At 51.3% G+C, this 19,741-nt stretch overlaps 11 protein-coding genes across 11 annotated transcripts; 6 read left to right on the forward strand and 5 right to left on the reverse strand.

The window, feature by feature from the left end:
- Window positions 1-1,091: 1,091 nt before the first annotated feature.
- ASPGLDRAFT_34996 (uncharacterized protein) lies at window positions 1,092-1,931 on the reverse strand (the record flags this gene model as incomplete). The annotated part of the gene is made up of 1 exon (XM_022544494.1): window positions 1,092-1,931. The coding sequence occupies one exon, from the start codon at window positions 1,929-1,931 to the stop codon at window positions 1,092-1,094; it is 840 nt and encodes a 279-aa protein (XP_022401190.1).
- Window positions 1,932-2,075: 144 nt separating this feature from the next.
- On the reverse strand, window positions 2,076-2,584 carry ASPGLDRAFT_34997 (uncharacterized protein; the record flags this gene model as incomplete). Its single annotated transcript, XM_022544495.1, has 2 exons — window positions 2,076-2,459; window positions 2,510-2,584. The coding sequence occupies 2 exons, from the start codon at window positions 2,582-2,584 to the stop codon at window positions 2,076-2,078; spliced, it is 459 nt and encodes a 152-aa protein (XP_022401191.1).
- Window positions 2,585-2,634: 50 nt separating this feature from the next.
- ASPGLDRAFT_57502 (uncharacterized protein) lies at window positions 2,635-3,310 on the forward strand (the record flags this gene model as incomplete). The annotated part of the gene is made up of 2 exons (XM_022548262.1): window positions 2,635-2,679; window positions 2,738-3,310. 2 exons carry the CDS (start codon window positions 2,635-2,637, stop codon window positions 3,308-3,310), a joined length of 618 nt encoding a protein of 205 aa, XP_022401192.1.
- Window positions 3,311-5,802: 2,492 nt separating this feature from the next.
- ASPGLDRAFT_25197 (FAD-binding oxidoreductase) lies at window positions 5,803-7,302 on the forward strand (the record flags this gene model as incomplete). Its single annotated transcript, XM_022543456.1, has 4 exons — window positions 5,803-5,858; window positions 5,896-6,130; window positions 6,181-6,778; window positions 6,836-7,302. 4 exons carry the CDS (start codon window positions 5,803-5,805, stop codon window positions 7,300-7,302), a joined length of 1,356 nt encoding a protein of 451 aa, XP_022401193.1.
- Window positions 7,303-7,687: 385 nt separating this feature from the next.
- ASPGLDRAFT_125325 (glycoside hydrolase family 131 protein) lies at window positions 7,688-8,571 on the forward strand (the record flags this gene model as incomplete). The annotated part of the gene is made up of 4 exons (XM_022540551.1): window positions 7,688-7,790; window positions 7,842-7,975; window positions 8,026-8,190; window positions 8,245-8,571. 4 exons carry the CDS (start codon window positions 7,688-7,690, stop codon window positions 8,569-8,571), a joined length of 729 nt encoding a protein of 242 aa, XP_022401194.1.
- Window positions 8,547-9,529, reverse strand: ASPGLDRAFT_170226 (SDR family oxidoreductase). The gene has a single exon (XM_022542708.1). The coding sequence runs from the start codon at window positions 9,438-9,440 to the stop codon at window positions 8,640-8,642; it is 801 nt and encodes a 266-aa protein (XP_022401195.1). The 5' UTR covers window positions 9,441-9,529; the 3' UTR covers window positions 8,547-8,639.
- Window positions 9,530-10,124: 595 nt separating this feature from the next.
- ASPGLDRAFT_25200 (putative MFS multidrug transporter) lies at window positions 10,125-11,809 on the forward strand (the record flags this gene model as incomplete). The annotated part of the gene is made up of 3 exons (XM_022543457.1): window positions 10,125-10,165; window positions 10,224-10,379; window positions 10,432-11,809. 3 exons carry the CDS (start codon window positions 10,125-10,127, stop codon window positions 11,807-11,809), a joined length of 1,575 nt encoding a protein of 524 aa, XP_022401196.1.
- Window positions 11,810-12,222: 413 nt separating this feature from the next.
- On the forward strand, window positions 12,223-13,560 carry ASPGLDRAFT_125786 (putative integral membrane protein; the record flags this gene model as incomplete). Its single annotated transcript, XM_022540589.1, has 4 exons — window positions 12,223-12,369; window positions 12,426-12,536; window positions 12,630-13,018; window positions 13,113-13,560. 4 exons carry the CDS (start codon window positions 12,223-12,225, stop codon window positions 13,558-13,560), a joined length of 1,095 nt encoding a protein of 364 aa, XP_022401197.1.
- A 956-nt stretch (window positions 13,561-14,516) lies between these two features.
- On the reverse strand, window positions 14,517-16,588 carry ASPGLDRAFT_46392 (MFS transporter). The gene is made up of 3 exons (XM_022546440.1): window positions 16,352-16,588; window positions 16,010-16,279; window positions 14,517-15,949 (listed from the first exon to the last, which is right to left on the reverse strand). The coding sequence occupies exons 1-3, from the start codon at window positions 16,491-16,493 to the stop codon at window positions 14,577-14,579; spliced, it is 1,785 nt and encodes a 594-aa protein (XP_022401198.1). The 5' UTR covers window positions 16,494-16,588; the 3' UTR covers window positions 14,517-14,576.
- Window positions 16,589-17,018: 430 nt separating this feature from the next.
- ASPGLDRAFT_1448320 (YbhB/YbcL family Raf kinase inhibitor-like protein) lies at window positions 17,019-18,517 on the forward strand. Its single transcript, XM_022541830.1, has 2 exons — window positions 17,019-17,826; window positions 17,888-18,517. Exons 1-2 carry the CDS (start codon window positions 17,184-17,186, stop codon window positions 18,103-18,105), a joined length of 861 nt encoding a protein of 286 aa, XP_022401199.1. The 5' UTR covers window positions 17,019-17,183; the 3' UTR covers window positions 18,106-18,517.
- ASPGLDRAFT_35006 (Zn(II)2Cys6 transcription factor domain-containing protein) lies at window positions 18,354-19,721 on the reverse strand (the record flags this gene model as incomplete). Its single annotated transcript, XM_022544496.1, has 2 exons — window positions 18,354-19,453; window positions 19,505-19,721. The coding sequence occupies 2 exons, from the start codon at window positions 19,719-19,721 to the stop codon at window positions 18,354-18,356; spliced, it is 1,317 nt and encodes a 438-aa protein (XP_022401200.1).
- Between the last annotated feature and the right edge of the window lie 20 nt (window positions 19,722-19,741).

Consider the following 19,741-nt stretch of genomic DNA (forward strand, 5'->3'; position numbering starts at 1 on the left):
TGTTGGTTTTACACAGCAGCAGCATCAATTCTCCGGGATATTCTGAGCACACAGCACTCCTGCTAGTGTTCGCATTGTCGTTTCTTCTCCATTAGTCTTTTTATTCGCATAAATTCGCTTGCATGCATATTTTTTTGACCAATTTTCGTTCACTCGAGCAATAGTGACCGAATCTATGATCGCTTGTGATGTTGGATATCGGCATCGATCTATACATCCCCGCGTGACAGGCCGGTTTAAATTTGGCATTGATAGTAAGGAATCTATTACCGGGATTGCGGAACTTCATTTCAACTTTAGTCTTCTGCAATATTTTGATTCTCATCGTCATAATAGATGAGCAACATCTCCTATATACCTCTTCAAAGCAGAGGTTAGTACATACGACCATAGGGTGTGGAAAACAGGGCTTCCCGTCCGCTCAGCCGTACTTAAGCCGGGTAGAGTCCGCACGGTTAATTCTCAATGAGCCCTAGACCCCAATATATTTGTGAGACGATCTTTAGACTGGGTGCCGGTGATGGGGGTGCTCCTGTTATATGTGGTCGCAGGAGGTAGCAGGGTCGCAGTGGTCGCAGGAGTGGTCAGCTCATATCGTAATTGCCCTTAGACTAAAAAGAACAGATGATTATGGGAGGAAAAAGAGCATTATGAATCAAGATTGTCAATAAATGGGCAGAGAGCCTTCTCTGTTTTTTCTGTGATGTACCTTCCTAGGGTAGTTTAGTTTAGTTGTTATTTTACGGACTCAAGAGCCAGAACATTCCATACCATATTTCAAAGTAACGTGACCATGATTAATAGCTTCACTTTTACCCTTTTGGGACATCTTATCTTGATTAACAGCCAGTAAGTATGACGGCGATGGTGTCCATGGCGGTGGTAGTAGTAGCTGTGGTAGTCATGGTGAGAGGTCAGAAGAGGCAGTAGTCAGTAGTAATAGTACAGCTTTTGTGAGGGCAGCACATCCCTGCTGCTCCGGCAGCTCTCGGCCAGCCTTGTATCACCACAGAACTCCCGAGTATATGATTGTTCGATCAAAGGTCTACCTCTAGACATACAATGCTATAGACATCAATAAACATCTGAGATCAAGCATACAACTTGCCTACCATCAACGGCGTCACGCCCCCCACTGCAAACGTTGCATGTCCAATGCCACTGTCAACGTCAATGTCAACATCCCCAGCTCCCTCCACAACACCCCATTTCAACTTCTTATAGACCAAATCATTCACCCCCACCTCCTCCTCCTCTCCCGTCACTTCCTCATTCCCAGTCCCAAGAAAACTCCTCGAGGGCTGACAAGCAGCCGCCAAGCTCGCACTACAACACCCCGCCAACGGGATTGACCCAGGATATCTCTTGAATATCGCAACGGCGAGGAGAACAATGAGCGTCGCAGACCCAAGCGACACAGAAATGACCATAGCCAGTGGCGAGTAGAATGTATTATATAACGACGACGGCGCACCAGAACCAGCGTCAGAGCCAGAGCCAGAGCCAGTTCCACCATCAGCGCCAGAGCTGAGCGGGTACACATCGATACTAGCACAGAAGAACATCTGCGACACCAGCCAATGCAAGACAGCAATGCAGGCCGTGGTCGGAATTCCCCATTTCAGAGGAACGGAGAGCGTGTATGTGGATCGCTGCGCCGTGTTTGGCGCTGGGGACGATACGCGCAGGCCTTTGCCGTCTTCGTCCTGATCCTTGTCTGAGCTTGTTTGAGCTTCAGTTCCACGTTCAGCGCAACTACTGTACGCGCACCATTCCCCCATCGCGAGCATGGTCGTCAGTATATTGTTGAGAGCCAAGTAGATATAAGACACGAGCAGCTGCAGCACATTAGCCTTCAGAAACCCGGCAAGGACATTATGTTTTGCTTTAACCTGGAAGGCAAAGGGCAAGTGAGCCTGGCCGAGGCCCATAGTCGCAGCAACAGACCACGGGGCGGACACGCGGTCCGGGCTGAAGAAAACCCCCGCCACGATGATAACTGGTAATAGACAAGAGATGTAGAGTGCCCATTGCCAAGCGTGGATGGCCTTGGCCCATCGCCACCGGCCTCCCTTTCAGAGGTCGCCGGTGTTCTTCACGGGTCGGGGTTCCCATTCCAGCGATGTCGAGATGTAAGTTTCATAGTCGTGTTTGGAGACCAGGCAGCGGCCTTTGGTGAGAGGGTCGGGGTGGCTGAGGAAGGATTGGATTGCGTCGCCGGTTGTGCAGAGCGGGGGGTCGGCCTTGGTGATGTGCAGGGTGAGTATGAACGCGAGAATATTGACGACGTTGCAGATGATGACAACGATCAGGAAGAGCGGGACAATGTTGGCCTTGCACTGCTCTGGCATCCGCTGCGAGTAGCAGTATCGAATTGGTGCGTTATTCTGAAACCCCTGGGTTTTTCTAGCTGGTTGTGCGCTGTCAGGGACCCAGCTGGCAGCGTTTTGCTTGACATACTGGAGAGTATCAGATGCACATGTCCACTTTTGGTCCCCGTCGTAACTACTTGTAACTGTTGACGGACGGCAAACCCAATTAAAACCCTAAACCCCACCACCGCCCATTTCTCAGCTCTGCCCATCTCACTCCTCCCTATACCTTACACTTACCCAGCACTAAACGAGAACTACCATGTCCGGAATCCTTCTCTTCTGCACTGCCCCGGTGCCAGCCTCGGTGTGAACTCCTCCACCACCTTCCCATCCCACCATCCCCACTAACAAGAGCGGAGCAGGTAATCAACCGCCTCATGCAAGAAAGCAGTATCCCGGAACACGGGCGAAACATCTTCAGTCTCGTACGCACCCCCGACCAAACAACCCTGGACAACTTCAACTCCAACCCCCCAATCAACCCATTCTCAACCGGATTCCTCAACACGCCCGACACCGAACTCCGGCGATACACGCGCCAACGGATCAGCGATCTCGAGCGCGAACGATCAATCAGCCTCTCTTCAAAGTGGGTCGCCATCCTGGACGAACGGTCCGTGACCGATAACACGGTGGTGATACATCGGTACGAGACCAAGTCTAAATGGGAGCAGCTACAGCGCGAGGCGGAGGAGGAATGGGTTGGGATCCCCGGGACGGCAGAGATCAATGAGGACGAGGATTCGATCTGGTGGAAATGGCGCGTACCGTTTGATGCGGTCTTTCATCTGTATAATCATGTCGAGACGTTCTCGTGGCGTGGCGTGGCGTTGTGGGCGAGACCAGAGTATTTGGGGGAGGATGGGGTTGTTATGGTGAGGTTTCCAGTGGGGATTATTAGTGGGGGGATGGAGGATCCGTTGGGATTAATGTGATTCATAGTATCTCTCTGTACGGGGTGGTTTGGACTCGGTTCTTGCGAGAATGGGAATTGTTTGGGGTGAGAGTTCATGCTGGAGGAGATATAGGAGTAGGAGTAGGAGTAGGGTCGACTCATTTTATGGTCATGGCCAGAGAGTTGTTGGTTGATTCACCCAGATTCCTGGCTCTTAGTGAGATTTAGGTTGATTCATGCAGTCAGGGTGGAAATATACATTTCACACAATGCGAACTAAGTACATTTTCTTGCAAAGGACTACAGTATGACGTTAATCTATGAAATTTCGTCGAATTCCCTCTAAAACAGCACAGGAAGATAGAGAAAAGCGTCATAAAGCTATATAACCTTAAATTAATATAGTCATATATAAAAGTAGAGAGAAAATTGCACTTGAAATCCAGATTTGACGGACTTAATGGTGTTCATTTTAATTTTCATGATCAAGGGATTCTGCTGATATCGATTGAATATCCATCTGATATCTGTTGGATATCTGTTTGATGTCCAACAGACTATCCACTGAATATCAACTTCTGCCCGAGAATACCCAATTAGTATCTGGTATTATTATTATCCAACACATCAAAGTCGTGTCCATGGCTCCATTTGCCTATATCCCTGGTATTTTCAGCTCTGATATTTGTGAGTCTCACTCTGATATTCACAGTCGTTACTGCCTTGCTTTCTTATTCTTTATTAATCATGTCGCAATCGCAAGTGTCTGATAGTTAATATGAGGCATCCCACTATGCGGATTCCTTCATCGATCCAGAGCTTCTCCAATCTGACGATTTAACTGACGTGCTTGGTAGTGAAATACCAACCTCAACTCACTTTTCAGACCTTTCTCTCCCCCCTCAGTATCATCACACACTGGACTTGCTGGAGTGTGTCAGCAAGCCCCTTCAACAGCACTATATTCTCTATAATAGTGATTCAACCAATCCGAAGATGGGGGAATCCAGACGAGAATTTGTGGAATGGTGGTTGAAGACTGAGTATGGCCAAAAGCAACATATACAGAGGTCTATTCAATGGGATAGCAACCTCAAAAAGTCTGATGTTTGGTCATCGTTTGATCAGGTTGCGCATGCAAAGACTGGTGAGCCAAAGGTTATGTGCAAGCACTGTCAAAATATGATTATTCGCCCAGTGCATCATCATGCAGGTTGTTCTCCAATGAAGACCCATCTTGCTAGTGCTGTCTGTATTAAGCCATGAACCTTGAAGAGTAAGAGACAGGGTATAGTCCAATTATTATGAGACTTGGTTAGTCTTTAATTATAGATTCTGCTCTAATATACTAATCTCCTTACTCTCTTCCTAGTTATGTGTGCCACAAAGCAAGGAATTCACCCTCTAACTCACGGTCTCACCCGGGAGGCACCCACCGAACTATTGACCAAACTTAAGCCACACGCCGGCCGGTTAGTACTTAGTAGTTCACCAGCGAATCCCGGCTGTTGCATGTTTTTGTTTTTGCCGAACGAACGAGCGTAGCGAGTGAGGGAGGCTGTATTCTTTTTACTACAGAGTATACAAGTATTCTATATGTTGTGTGATATTTGTTGTCCCGGGTGCATCGCATGCGGAGCGACCACTGGCCCGACTCATACTGGGTCCGAGAACAGTGAGATCGTGACAGCAAGTTCAGACGATCTGAGTGTTGAATTTAGTATAGATGTCATGTACGGGCCTGCCTTGGCTGCACATGATGCAAGAATGATATATCTCTGGCTCTAATCCTACTATACACCTTAATCATTGCCTTTCCACAAATAACAACAATCGCCATGACTCCTTGCATTCGACCCGGTCAACGATGGCTCCCAGGAGACCCCGAGACCTCCCGGGCATGGTTGACCGGCTTCATCCGGCAAGTCGAGGCCAAACCAAAACGACCGCTGGCCGACGTACTCCAAAAGTTCCAGCAACTTATCCAGAGCGAGCCATTGCCTGGTTTTTCAGCCGGGACTAAACTTGGAATGGGCTGAAGAGGCGTCGGCGCCATTCTGTGGGGACTACTGCCCCGCTCCGAAGGTCATTCCGGTTTCGAAGCAGCTTGGCCTGTGTACGTAAAAGTGGAGGTGGACAAAGATCTCGATGGCTATGTGCTCGGCTAGTATCCACGTGTTGTGTCCAGACTTGCTTTCGACTCACGATTCCCTCTATACTCCGTATGTTATCGCAGATTGTGACTGGCTGAAATTGATGTAATAATGCAGCTGATAGCTGAATGCAGCAAATGTCGGACAATAATGGCGCCTTTGTCTCCAAATATGATAGCAATGGTTTGCATTTTCAGCTGGGCCCTGATTGTGATGTGCTAGTCCCCCGCACTCTTGATGATCATTTCGTGAGTTGTCGTACACAAGTCGATAAGCGATACTTTCCAGTACCCTCTAGAAAGTTATAAAGGACAACATCGAGCCCTCGATCTCAAAGGCGTACCAACTCAACCACATAGCATACAAACACTCAGCAACCATGGCCTCGATTCTCTCTCCCGTTGTGGCGCAAAGCCTGAACAAGCCCGTCGACCAGTGCCTGAGCGCTGGAACTGGCTTCCGCAACCTTCAGGCCCCCATTTGACCCAACTGTCGACTGCGCAGCCGGAAGCGAAATCGTCCAGCATCTGCGCCATCTCGACCAGGCTCTGAAGGTCTACACCCCCTCCTCGCCTAACTATGAGACACTCCGCAGCGTCTACAACAAGCAAATCACCGCCCGCCCTCAAGCTATCTGTCGCCCGACGACCGTCGCCCAGGTGCAGGCGATTGTCCGCGCCAGTACGCAACTGGGCGTGCCGCTGGCCGTGCGTGCAATTGGCCACGCTTTCTTCGGCCAGTTCTGCGTCGCTGATAGCGTCATGCTGGACATGCGGGAGATGGACTCGTTGACTCTCTCTCCCACGACCTGAAGACCATTAATGTCGGCGGTGGCACGTTCACCCGCAACCTGGTCGGATTCCTCGATACCCACGACCTTGTCACGGCGAGTAGCACAGCTGGCTGTATTGGCTGGACGGGCTGGGCGCTGTCTGGTGGCTATGGCCCACTGAACAGCTACGCCGGTTTTGGTGCGGATAACATCGTGTCTGCCAAGGTGGTGACGGCGGATGGAAACGTTGTCGACGCTGGCGCCAACGATGATCTTCTCTGGGGTATTCGCGGAGCTGGTGGAAGTCTTGGAATTGTTGTCGAGTCGACTGTGCAGACGTACGCCGTGCCCACGATGCTGGGTGGCCAGGTCCAGTACAAGCAGGGCGAATCCGCCAAGGCATTGCTGGGCTTGCAGCGTCTGCTCGAAGCGGGCGTTCCCGAGGAGCTCGGCCTTCAGCTCGAACTGTCTCAGCAGGTGGTTAATGTGATTGTCGGCTGGGTGGGAGATGTCGAAGAGGGCCAGGAGTGGCTGAACATGGTGCGTGGTCTTGCAGAGGTTCAGCTGGACACTGTCGAGCAGAGTGAGTACTCCCTTCAATCAATTCGTCGATTAACCCCAGAAATACTGACGTAAGAAGCCACCCTCAATGCTCTCCAGGGCCTGACAACCAAGGACATTCCCCTGTCCGCTCACACGGCCACCCGCGGCGTCTCCATCACCCGAATGACCCCAGAAGTCATCGACATCCTCCAACAGTCCCTGAGCGAGGCAGGAGCCTCCTATACCGTCACCGGCCTCCTGAATTACGGCCGCTCCGCACAGACCAACTCCTCCGCCTCGTTCGGCCTGCGTGAGCCGCACGCCCAGCTTTTCGTCAACGCGTACGACGAGCTTGCGCGAATGGCAGACGCTTCCGGATGGGTCAATGGCCTTGCTAACCGGATCCAGAACACTGGTCAGGCCATGGAGGCGAGCTATGCTAGCTTTGCGGCGCCGGGAGACAAGGTTAATGAGAGCTTTGGAGATGGATTGGACAAGTTGCGGGAGTTGAAGGCGGAGATTGACCCCAGCAACGTGTTCCGTGGACTTTGGAAGGCGGAGTAAATAACATGACCCAGTGTATAAACATGAGTGCAATGAGCGTATATAATGAATAACGATCTATATGAGATTCGAATGAAAGAAATTCGCTTTATATTGTGTCCGTTTTAGGTGGTTTGTTATGTACTCTGTAGTTGTCTAGAAAAGAGATCAGCAATTCATTCCGGAGCATGTAACACAGATGAAAGAAAGCGATTGGCCCAGTAATGGATATATTGGTTGTATATCGAACAACAATCTACATGGGGTTTGGGAGTGATGCTGCGTATCAAAGAAATGGTTTTAATTTGCCGAGTTTCATATAGAACACAAGCATCTCCTCAAACACCGCAGTATAAATACTAACCTCCAATCATCGACAAACCCAAAACGAAGACCAAGCAACAAGATGAAGCTTTTTCTCCTTACCCTCCCCGTGCTCGCGCAATGTGGCGAAATCGTCTGGAACGGCCGCATCGACGCATCGACCACCGTCGACCACTTTGACCAATGTACGACCCAGTCCATCCACGAACATGAGCATAACTGATGTCCACGTATAGGGTCCTGGTCCAACCAAATCAAACCGTATCAATGGTACATCCACGGCGACGGCAAGACGAGCCGGTATCTGGGACTATCGACGGATTTCAAGAATCCCGCTTCGGATGATGGGAAGGGAATGAAAATCAGCATTGTACGTCCTTTCGGCGTGCATTCAAGAATTGAACTAATGATCGTGGACAGGATCAATCCTCCTCGTGGAACGGCCAACCGATGCTCCGGTCTGAACTGATCCCGCAGACGACAGAAGATCTTGGTAGTGGACGGTTGATATACCACTTTTCGCTGCAGACAAGGAAAAAGAACGCGCCACAGGGGGATGTTGAGCATCAGATTGCATTCTTCGAGGTATTTCTGTTCTTTTTCGTCAAAGTATGACTTCGTACTAATGCATGAGGATAGAGCCACTTCACCGAACTCAAATACACCGGCAACACCCTGCAGTGGATGGCAGACGGCAAGTCGCAATGGTCGACGAAATTGCAGCCCGGAACATGGCACAACTTTGCGTACGATATCGACTTTGACAAGCAGACGGTGGGATTGTGGGCGTCGAATGGAGCGCAGCCGTTGAAGAAGGTCGTGGATAACGTGTCGGTGTCGGCATCGAGCAATTCGCAGGACTGGCATGTGGGAGAGTTGAAGGCAGAAAAGTCTGGAGGGAGAGAAGACTGGTACTGGTCTGGGGTCTACATTGAAAAGGCGCCGGTGACAAGGAAAATTTCGTGATTCATGACATCCGAGACTAGCTATTTATACAGGAGAGATATTGACACAATGCAAACAAGAACCAAAGATCACCGCACGGTGTATCCTCCGTCAAGCTTCAAGTCGTTTCCGGTCATGTAGGTACTGGCATCACTGACCAGATACACGTAGGCACCCTTGAGCTCCTTGGCGTTTCCGTTCCGCCCCATGGGGATCAGTGACAACCACAGGTCCTGGATATCCTGGGGCACGAAGTCGGAGAGACCAGTGTCGATATACCCGGGCGAGATGCTGTTGACACGAGCAAAGTCGCGCCATTCGTTGGCCAACGAGCGCGCCATGTGGATGCAACCGGCCTTGGCGACGTTGTACGAGGTCTGTTCCTGAGGGAAGTTGGCGATATGACCGGACATGCTGGAGGTAATGACGAAGCTGCCCTTGCCGCGCTGCTTGAAGTGCGCACCGACAGCCTTTGCGCAGTGGAAGGTACCGTTCAAGTCAGTCTGGATGACCTCCTCCCAGGCCTGGACGGAGCCGTCGAGAACACCGCTGTCGGCGGTCTTTCCAGCATTGGCGATGAAGGCATCGATCTGGCCAAATTCGGAAATGACGGTCTGCACGAGGTTGTTCACGCTGTCCCAGTCGCCAATGTTGCACTTGTAGGCCTTGGCCTTGACACCGAATTTGTCGGCGAGCTCCTTGGCGTTCTTCTCGCCACCTTCGGGACGGGAGGCGTAGGTAAGGGCGATATTGGCACCGAACTCAGCACAGCCACGGGCGGCCTCAACGCCCATACCACGGGGACCAGAGGCACCAGTGACCACGACGGTCTTGCCCTTAAGGCTGAAGAGGTCGTGAAGGCTTTCGGCGGCGGGGACTGGGATAGGCATGGTTGCTTGTGGAGAGATAGAAGAGATAGTAGTGTAGTAATAGAGGGTAGTAGGGTATAGAGGATATAGTATTGTATAGAAGAGAGGGCTGTGATCTGATAGTGGAATTGGCCAGGAATTGAGTTCCTTATATGCTGCCGAGGGAGAGACTCTGATGTCAACATTCTGGGTGCCGAGTCCTGTTTTAGGCGATGATGTCATGCTTAGTCAGTAATATACTTAGATATTGAAAGAAACAGGGGAATTGACCAATAGCAGAACAGTAGAATAGCAAGGAACAAGGACTCTATGACAGTCTGCCAAGTCGGCGTCCACCAATTGCCGGTTAATACTGGTCAATTGCATCCGGATCGAGTAACCAGCCCTAAATGACGTACTGGACTTGGAGACCCTGGCCTATGTGCATACTCCGTATCTTCTCCAGGTCAGTTCACATTAATACAGAGTCAATGATACATACATACTCTGCTCAGTAATACTCGACTATGTATGCATATTCGGCAATTATACTCCAGGTTTCTCCGATAGTGGTGTCATCCGACTTCGGTATCCCGAAGATTTTCCATAGAAATTTCCGAAGAATGACGTCTCGGGCAAATACTTGACGGTTCTCGTCTTTTGTGGGAGATTTTTTTTTTCTTTTTCCGCTCCTTTACAGTAGTATTGTCGTTTAGTAGAAGCATCATGGACGGTGAGCAGCAACAAAAGCCCTCCTTTTTTGGCCGGTAAGCCTCCCGGGATCAGCATGATATATACTTTGACAGAATGACACTGACCATCCAGGATATGGTCGCGCTTCTTTTCCGACCAAGGTAAAGAATCCATTCGCAACAGTGCCGATGTCGAAGTACACCGTTGGAATGGTCCCAATGACCCCGATAACCCGTTCAACTGGAGTTTCTCCTACAAATGGCTCTTGACCATCACCATCTGCTTCATGTACGCCTCTACAGAACTCGACAAGAGACCGCAGCGACTAATGATTCCGTAGTTCCGTCCTCACCGGTTTACCGGCCGGATCCTACGGCGCTGGAAACGATTATATGGCAGAGAAATTCAACGTCCAGAATGAGCCCTTCCCCAACTTGGCCTGGGCCACCACGTCCTGGAACATGGGCGCGGCGTTCTGGCCGCTCATCTTCGTGCCCTTGACGGAATCGTCGGGTCGCATGCCGGGGTATTTTGTCTCGTATGTCATCTTGATCATCTCGCTGTTTCCGTCTGCGTTTGCGCCGAACTTTGCGACATTGGTCGTGACGCGGTTCTTTGGCGGCGGCGCATCGTCCGTGTCCATCAACATCGTTGGTGGCAGTATCAGTGATGTCTGGTTGGGCGATAAGGCGCGTAGCTTGCCCATGTCGCTGTTCGGGTTCACGAGTGTGATTGGAATTGCCTTGGGTCCGTTCATCGGGTCCGCCATCCAGGCCATCCACAAGGACGCGTCGTGGCGATGGATCTTCTACGTGCAGATCATCTACAACACGGGCTTGCTTCCGATCTTCTGGCTCATCCTGCGCGAAACCCGTCCAGACGTGATCCTAGAGCGACGCGCGAAGAAGATCCGAAAGGAGACCGGTCGTCCTGTCTACGCGGAAGTTGAAATCAGCTCCACGCGTATGTGGGAGAAACTGCAAGTGTCCTTCGAGCGACCGACGCGCATGCTTCTGACCGAACCCGTTGTCGCCTTCTTCACCCTCTGGATCGCGTTCGCCTGGGGAATCCTCTTCCTGTTCTTCTCCAGCGTCGTCCAAACATTCACCCACAACTACAACATGAACACCCTTCAAACCGGCACCGTCCAGCTAGCCATCTCCGTCGGCGCCCTGATCGGTCTCGTCATCAACCCCGGCTCAGACTGGATATACATGCGCTCCGCGAAACGGAACAAGGCAACCCCTGGCAAACCCATCCCCGAAGCACGACTGTACACCTCCGTGCCCGGCAGTCTGCTCTTCGCGGGCGGCCTGTTCTGGTACGGGTGGTCGAGTTTCCCACACGTCCACTGGATCGTGCCCACCTGTGGTGTGGCATGCACGGGACTGGGCATCTACTCCATCTACATGGCCGTGGTCAACTACCTGACCGATGCGTATGAAAAATACGCCGCCTCGGCGCTGTCGGCTGCGTCGTTGGGACGGAATAGTTTCGGTGCGTTTTTACCTTTGGCGTCGCCGCAATTATTCTCGAATTTGGGATACGGATGGGCCAGTACGTTGCTGGGATTTATTGGGATTGCGCTGTCGTTGGTGCCTGTAGTACTGGTGCTCAAGGGACCGGAGATTCGTCGGCGGAGTCCATTCATGCGAGAGGCGACGTGGTCCGGGGGGGGGGATGAGAAGGAAGCGCCACAAGATGGAGAGGAAGCATGAAGTCAACCATAGCACAGAGTTGTAAGAAAGGAGACCAATAAATGGTACAAAAAAGTATATACAAAAGACAAAACTCTGGTCGGAACGGTTGTAAAAGTCAATACCGAGACGATGGGACTTAATAAGCACAGACCAATAGTTAGTTAGTTAATTAGATCGAACAATCATTGCCCAGACTATGCCGGTCAAGAAAATAGAGTACGAAAACGCTAGACCCAGACCGGGGAAAGACTAGTCGCTGAGACAATAGTAAGAGGTCAATCACCCGAATTAGGCAAGAGGCAGAAGCTTTGCTAATGGGGCCGTCAAACTCTGTTCGTTTCGTGTTTTCTCTCCTGCATTGTGCCTTCTTTTAATCCCGCTCCTGCCCGCCTCACTTCGCTGGTGTTTGTTTCTGACTCTCAGTATGCACCATGGTCAGCGGCCGTAGCGAGGTTATCACCATTGTCACCGCCGTCTTCTTCGGCATTTCGCTGACGACGGTGCTAACACGATGTTTTGTGCGATTGCGTGTGGTCCGGGCCTTTGGCTGGGATGACACTTTGATGGTGATTGCTATGGTGGGTTCTGCAGCATCCTCCTTGACGAAATTGTGTTATATTGACCACCCCGACAGATTATGAATACCGGGTTTGCAATATGCGGCTTGTTGGGTGCGAAATACGGCATGGGCAAGCGACTCGAATATTTCCTCCTCCATTATGATTCCTTTCACAAGGCGTTATTTGTATGGCCTCCAATTCTCTCTCCCTCTCTCTCTCTCTCTCTCTCTCCCTCCCTCCAACGTACTCGGACTAATGTACACGAATTTACAAAACAGTGCTGGTGGTTGGGCCAAGTCTTCTACATAGTTACATGCATTATCGCCAAAACCTCGATTATCCTGTCGCTACTCCGCATCACGGTCAATCGCATCCATATTGCCATTCTCTATGCCGCCATGGCGCTCAACATGCTTGTTGGAATGCTCTTCTTCTTCTTCACCATCTTCCAGTGCACGCCCGTCAACCACTTTTGGAACCGCATGGATCAGGACTTTGGCAAATGCATTGATACTTGGGTGCTCATTGATATCGCATATCTGTATAGTGTCGGCGCGGCCATTACCGACTTCGCCATTGGTATCCTTCCGGCATTCATGATCTGGAACTTGCGCATGTCGCAGCGGGATAAAATCGCGGTGATCGGGATTTTGAGTCTGGGCTGCATGTTCGTTCCCCTTTGCGCCCGTTGTTTTTTTTTTTTTTTTTTTTTTTTTTTTTTTTTTTTTCTTGGAACAAGCTAATATATGGGTGTGATACAGAGCAAGTGCCGCCGTCATCGTTCGCATTCCCTACATCCAACACTACGCCGACATGCAATTCCTCTACAAAACCACCAACATCTCCATCTGGTCCAACATCGAAGCTGGCCTGGGCATCACCGCCGGCTCCCTCACGGCGTTACGCCCCCTAATCCGATTCTTCCGCGAATCCTCGATGGGCTCCCGCAACTATAGCCGCAACCCAGGCTCGTACCCGCTGTCGAGCACCATAGGGAATAACACGCCGTACCAGCAGTCCAAGCTGGAACACGAGGACGTGCAGCATCTCTGGCCTGGTGGCAGGGATATCGAGGCGTATGGAGTGCGCACGGTGGTACTAGGGAATGGACGAGTTGCGGCTGCACCAGCGGCTAGCAGCAGTGAGGAGGAATTGAATCCGAATACGGTAATGGGGAGTCGGGAGTTGGGGCGGATGCGAAAGGGGTGACCTTTTTTTCTTTCTTGTCTCTCTCTCTTTTTCCCTGGTGTTTCTTTGTTTCGTTCTGTTATACCCTTGACTGTACTGTATACTCGCGGCCCTACGATCATGTATTATGTGTTAGGAATAGATATTGGTAATATTGCCTTAATTATGGAGACCAAACTCGAGTTCGATGGCGCTGCCAAGGCACCCGAAATACCGATCAACGCGGGGGCTGCACCGAGCGGACCGTAATATACTATCGACTTTATTCACTTAACTAGTACTCAATATTGCATTGATATTTTGTGGAATTCAAACATCGATCTATTGCAAGCAGTCTCTGCTCACTATTTACACTACATTGATATATTCCAATTCCATACGATTTTAATACCATAAAATACCGCAACTATAAATAAACTCTAACTCCTGCAGAACCCCATACCTAGTGGGTCCGCTAACCGCATATAGACACGTGTTACTTCCCCACGTGTAAGCGTGACAGTACATTACTTACAGTACATACATACTCAATACCGGACATTTTCCTATATCGGATCTCTACAAGAACATGTTCCAGCATTATTACTATGTATAGTTGTACTCTCTGACTCGTTTGACACCAATATCAGCATCGGGATTGTCGGTTTAGTTGAAGTGTCTTTATGCAGGCTGAAACGGAGAGACTGACCAGGTCTATGACTGGAACTTGAGTCGAGGACATCATCGTAACTCTCTTGACTCTTGGCTGCTTGACTCTTCTATTACTCTTACCAGTCTCGGGTTGTTTCGTTTTCGCATCGTTCTCGTACAGCAAAGTCTAAATCCCAATAGTCGAAAAAAAAAAAAAAAAATGGACCGTTGGGGCCTGAGAGGTGTACGGTACTCTGTATAGAGTGCAGCAATGTATATATCGTGGAGCACATTCAACATTGGTTCAGGAGATCAATACAATTATGCAGAAACGTTAAGGAAATGAATGGGCATGGCTAGAACATCTATCTATTCCGGAATATATACGGGCCTTCCTTTAATCTAACTCATGAATCGCTATGATGCATTCGCAATAACCCCTCGGCTTCCTCGTCATCTTCACCAGCGCCACCGCGTTCGTGGTTTAATGTCTCTGCCATGGCGACGCCCTCTCGTCGGCCCTTGTCCACATTCACCATCCAAACCAATGGGATCGGACACAGGATCAACACGGCGATGAAGAAGAACCCCGAACGGACCTGCCCGGTCGCATCGATAAGCATTCCCACGATCGCGGGCCCGATAAACGAACTGCCCTTGTCCGTAGCCGCGTACAAAGCATAAAATGCCGCCTCACTGCCTGGCGGGATCAACAGTCCGAAAAATGACCGGCAGTACGAGGACAGACCTCCTGATACCACACCATGCACAAACGCCAAGGGGAAGATTTCCCAAGGTTGCTGCAGGCCGATCACGCCCCAACGTTTGAACAGCGGAATATACGCCAACATGCCGTACAGCGGAATGATTTCAAACAGTCCAATGCACAGCATGATCGTGTGGTTGGATTTAAGTTGGAACCGTCGCGAGATTACCGGCCACAGGAACGCTCCTGCCATGCCGGACAGCGTCACCGTGATGGATAGCAGACCCACAGATGTCGTGCTCATCTTCAGTTCCGTCCGTGCGAACAGAATCGCGGTACCCGAGACTGTCGCTATCGCGTCTGACAACAGGAACCATGCCACCAGAAACACAATGACCTCGCGCAGGCGCACGGCCACTTTGATCGTCTTCCACAACGATCGCCATGCAAAGCCCATCAGACGCAGCCAGGCGCGCCATCGGCTCTGTCCTCCCGCTACGTCCAACGGAGGTCCCGGCCGATTGCGCAGCCATCGACGACTGACCATGGTGAACGAACCCCACCAGATGCCTACCAGCAGGAGCACCAATCTCATCGGAAGAGTTCCAGATGTCTTGGACACGGAAGTTTTGGACAACGTAACCAACAGTAAGATACTCAGAATCTGTACAAATACCGCCGCACAGTACCCTATCCCAACACCCTTGGACGAGATGCGCGTAGACAGCTGCAATTCTGGCGATGTCGACTGGGCCTTCTTTCCCAGGTCGGGTGTCCCTTGCTCAAAATCAATTTCCTCTTCATACGGCGGTGGACCAACCGACTCTCCGTTGGGGTTCAAGTGCGGAAGCTCCTCGCCACGGTCCTTATACTCTTCTTGAATCGACGGGTCGTTGGCGACCAACACCGGGAGGAAGGAATTGAGCACGACAAACGATGATCCCAAACACGTCACGCCGACCATAATCAACAATGCCCCGAGCACGAACACCGGTGGCGCGACAAAGATAAAAAGCATGCTGGCCACCGATCCGATCAATCCGAATGCGACGAGGAGTGTTTTTCGGTTGTTTTCTGGCAAGTCAGCGCGACTTCATTCGCAATCGCAAGCCTGGCAGCAAGTACAACACCCACCGTAATCCGCCAAAGCGCTGAACGAAACCAACGTCAACGCCTGTACCAACACCGCCAGCGAAAAGGTATACATGGCGAAACTGGCGGTATTAATCTCAAATCCCAGCACCCCTACCAGGCATTGTTCTTCCCCTTCCGCACGTCGAAATGCGGGTGCTGTTCCATTTGTGGATTCGGCGGGCGATCCGGGGCCAACGCATGGCAGATGGCTAGACTGGAGCGTGCCACGTTCACGAGCCAATTGTTCCAGGGTCAGGGGTAAAAACGAGCCTGGAAAATCCCGGTCGCATTGTTAGCGTTGCCAATAGATTGCAAAATAAAAAGCAAAAGGAATTGCCATACCCACACCACAGACCGCAAAGACCTCGGCCGCAATGCCATACGCATACCATCCGCGGATCTCCCGCTGGCTAGTGGGCGTAGTGTCTTCGCCGGGGTATTTGGGGGGGCGATTGGCCGAGGTGGAATCGGAGGCAATGGCCATATTGAATTATGGTCTCTTTCCTTCGCTCCAATCGAGGAAAAAGAAAGAAAGAGGAGGAGATGCGTCCGTTCGTTTGCGGAGGGTCACGGCATGCTGAATCAGCAGCGGAACGGGGCGGAAGGTCACGTGAACAGTGTTATCTTATCAAGATCAGATCAGATCAGATCAGATCAGGGCAAGACATGGACTTCACTCTGGAACGAGCATCACCAGAAACAGTGATTACAGGACACACTACAAAGACGTTCGACAGAGACATGCTCAAAGAGCAGGCAGAAACTGACGCAATGAAGACAAAGAACCCCCGGGCAGCAGCCTATGGAGGGCTGCTTGAGGACGACGCCGTAGATAACGGTTGAAAAGCGTCAAGCTCCGCGAATTGAACTCGATTTGCATTCACTGTGATGCCGCGATGTCTCTAGGCTGCGACTTCCACTCTTGTCAGAGTAGGAATGGCGCTCTTCCTGCTCCTTCCTGCGCAGTAAACAGCCCTCGCTCCTTCCCGTTTCGTCGCCGCTTGACCTCCTTCTCCTCCAGCTATCACCACCCTCCGTTCTCTTTCTCTCCCCTCCTCTCCACACTCGCCTTGCTATTCTTTTCATACCATATCCTCCCGCATTCTCGTTTATCTCGCTCATCTCGTTATCGTTCTACTCGTTTACTCGACTCCACAACTCCCCTCTCGCTACCATGGCCGACCAGCAGCAGCAGCAGCAGCCTTCGGAGCGAACCAGGGACCGGGTTTACAGAGGCGGCCGGCGAGTGATTGGCAAAGTGACCTCCTTTGTCTGCAACAACGACGGCAAGCAGATCCTTCTGAGCCCTGCGTTCCGAGGTATCGAGAGCCACATCAAACTTTACGCCGACGATGTTGGCCCCCCTGGTTCCATCCTGCGTAAGAAGCACACCACCGATGCGGACGATGGAGGCCGTTTGCCCCATCTTTCCTGGACGGATGCCAACCCGGCCAATGTCAAATCCTACGCTCTGCTCTGTGAGGATCTTGACGCTACGTACCCCGACCACATGAACCATGGCATCTTCTACAACATCCCGCCTGCTCGCAGGAACGTTACTGCCAATGATGTCGAGAAACAGGTCGGCACCAACACTCCCCGTCTCACTGCCACCTCCTGGAATTTCGTGACCACCCACGGCAGCAACACGTATCTCGTGCCTGATCCTCCTGCTAATGAGGCAACCCATCGCTACGTCTTCACCATTATTTCCCTGAACCTGACGCCGCTCAAATTTACACGCCCGAATAAAGTCACCAAGAAGGAGTTTCACAAGGCAATCGAGGGCAAGGTGATTAGTTGGGGACAGTGGATTGGTTTGTTTGGCGCTTTCCGTCTCACAGGGATGCCTTATGCTAATCTTCGCGACTGGCTTAGGATCGTTGGCTCCTCCCGCTGATAAGAACGCTTCCGCTGAGGGCGCTAATGACCAGGCCTCTGCTGGTCAGGCCTCCGCTTCCGCCGGTGAAACTACTGCTGGACAGGCTTCTGCTGGTGGTGAGGCTTCCACGGGTCAAACTGGTATCGAGGGGGGGCGTGACTACGACCGCAGCCTAGACTGCGTTCAAGGCCAGCCTATGCAGGATGGCAATTGATCGCGCTGGGCACATTCAGGACGGGTTCCACTGGTTTACCAGATACACGACTTTGATTTGATTTGATACTGGGCGTTGGGTAGTATTGTTTACTGAAAAGCTGGTGTTTTGATTCTTTTTGATACTTGTACCTAATATGACGCTCGTTAATGATAACCAGAGCTTGATACCACCATCACTTGGCCTAACTATCGTAGCAACGGTATTCAGCCATGAATAGACAGATCATTGATTCTCTAACTACCGGACTATCGACCTAGCATCCTCATCCTCATCATAACCATTTGCAACCTTCGATCCGTCTCCATCATCATCATCAACCGTCCTCGTGCCGCAGTCCCAGCCAGCATCTCTTGCGTACAGAACCGAATCCGACGAATAGTCGTTAACAACCCCCCAAGCCTGGTCTGCAGAACTTGTTTGACAAACGTGTACTTCTCCTCTTGCGGTACACGAAAGCTCCCAACCAACAACGGACACGCCTCAATCTGAGACTTGAGAAAGGTACCTCCCCCACCCCCGCCAGCATTTGTGCCACTGGCACTCCCACTTCCAACCCCCTTTGGGGAAGGATACCTCCCAAACACCTCCTCCGCCGCTCCAGTCCCCGCTCCAGGAGAACCAGCCGAAGAAGCCGTAATAACCTCCATCGCCGAAATCAAACTATCAATGGTAACCATGACAATCGTGAGCAGCGTCAGTCGGGTTCCCGCACAAATTGAGCACTGCATTATCGTCTCGGCGAGATTCTGCAGTCCCCGTTGAGACGTTAGGATTGCGTCAATAGTTCCGGCGGGGGCTATACGGGATGCAGCACAGAGGGTCATGTTTACGCGGATGATTTCGCGGAGTGTGTGCTCGTGGCACTGGCATTGACAGGTATAGGGATCAATATTGGCATTGATGTCCAGGGATGTTGGGAGGGAGGATGTGGATGACGGGTCGGGGAATTGGTATTCGTCGTAGGGTCTTCGGGGCATGGGTCCGTGTGCTGACGGAGGTGGTTGGGGTTGGCGGAAGTGAAGGTTTGCATTACCATTATGGTTATGGTTAGGGCTGGTGTCAATGGGTGGTGAGACGGGTGTCGGAAGCGAAGGGAGTGTGTCTGCTGGGGAAGTCGAGGTGTCCATGTCCATGGGCAAGAGGGCCATGTCCATATCGAGTGTGTCTGGACTAGACTGGAGAAGGACCGGATCGTAGTAGGGGATGGTGTGGGGATCTGGATCGGGGAGACTGGTAGACGTTGCTATCGAGTCCAACGCACTAGTGTCGGTCACGGTATCCAAGATTCCAGTATCTGGGAGATCCGTGATGAAGTCTTGTAGCCAGCTATCGGTGAAGTCGATATCTGACAAGACTGTCAGCTCTTCTCTTTTCTTCCGTCTATAATGGATAATACCCTGCGTTTCCTCAACTTCCTTCTTCGGCTTCCTCCTCCTATCATCCGGGTCCCTCTTCTTTGCCGGTCTTCCCAACCGCCTCGAGACGCTGTAGACACAGTCGATATTGTGCTTCTGGCACCGTCGACACGAGGGTTTCTCATGGCTGCAGCGGATCTTAGCCTGCTGGCAGGCGTTGCAAGTCGAGCGGACTTTGACGCTTCGGGGGAGAGTCATTGTATTCATTCAGTTGATGT

The sequence above is a fragment of the Aspergillus glaucus genome (genome assembly GCF_001890805.1).
Source record: "Aspergillus glaucus CBS 516.65 unplaced genomic scaffold ASPGLscaffold_9, whole genome shotgun sequence".
NCBI lineage: Eukaryota > Fungi > Ascomycota > Eurotiomycetes > Eurotiales > Aspergillaceae > Aspergillus > Aspergillus glaucus.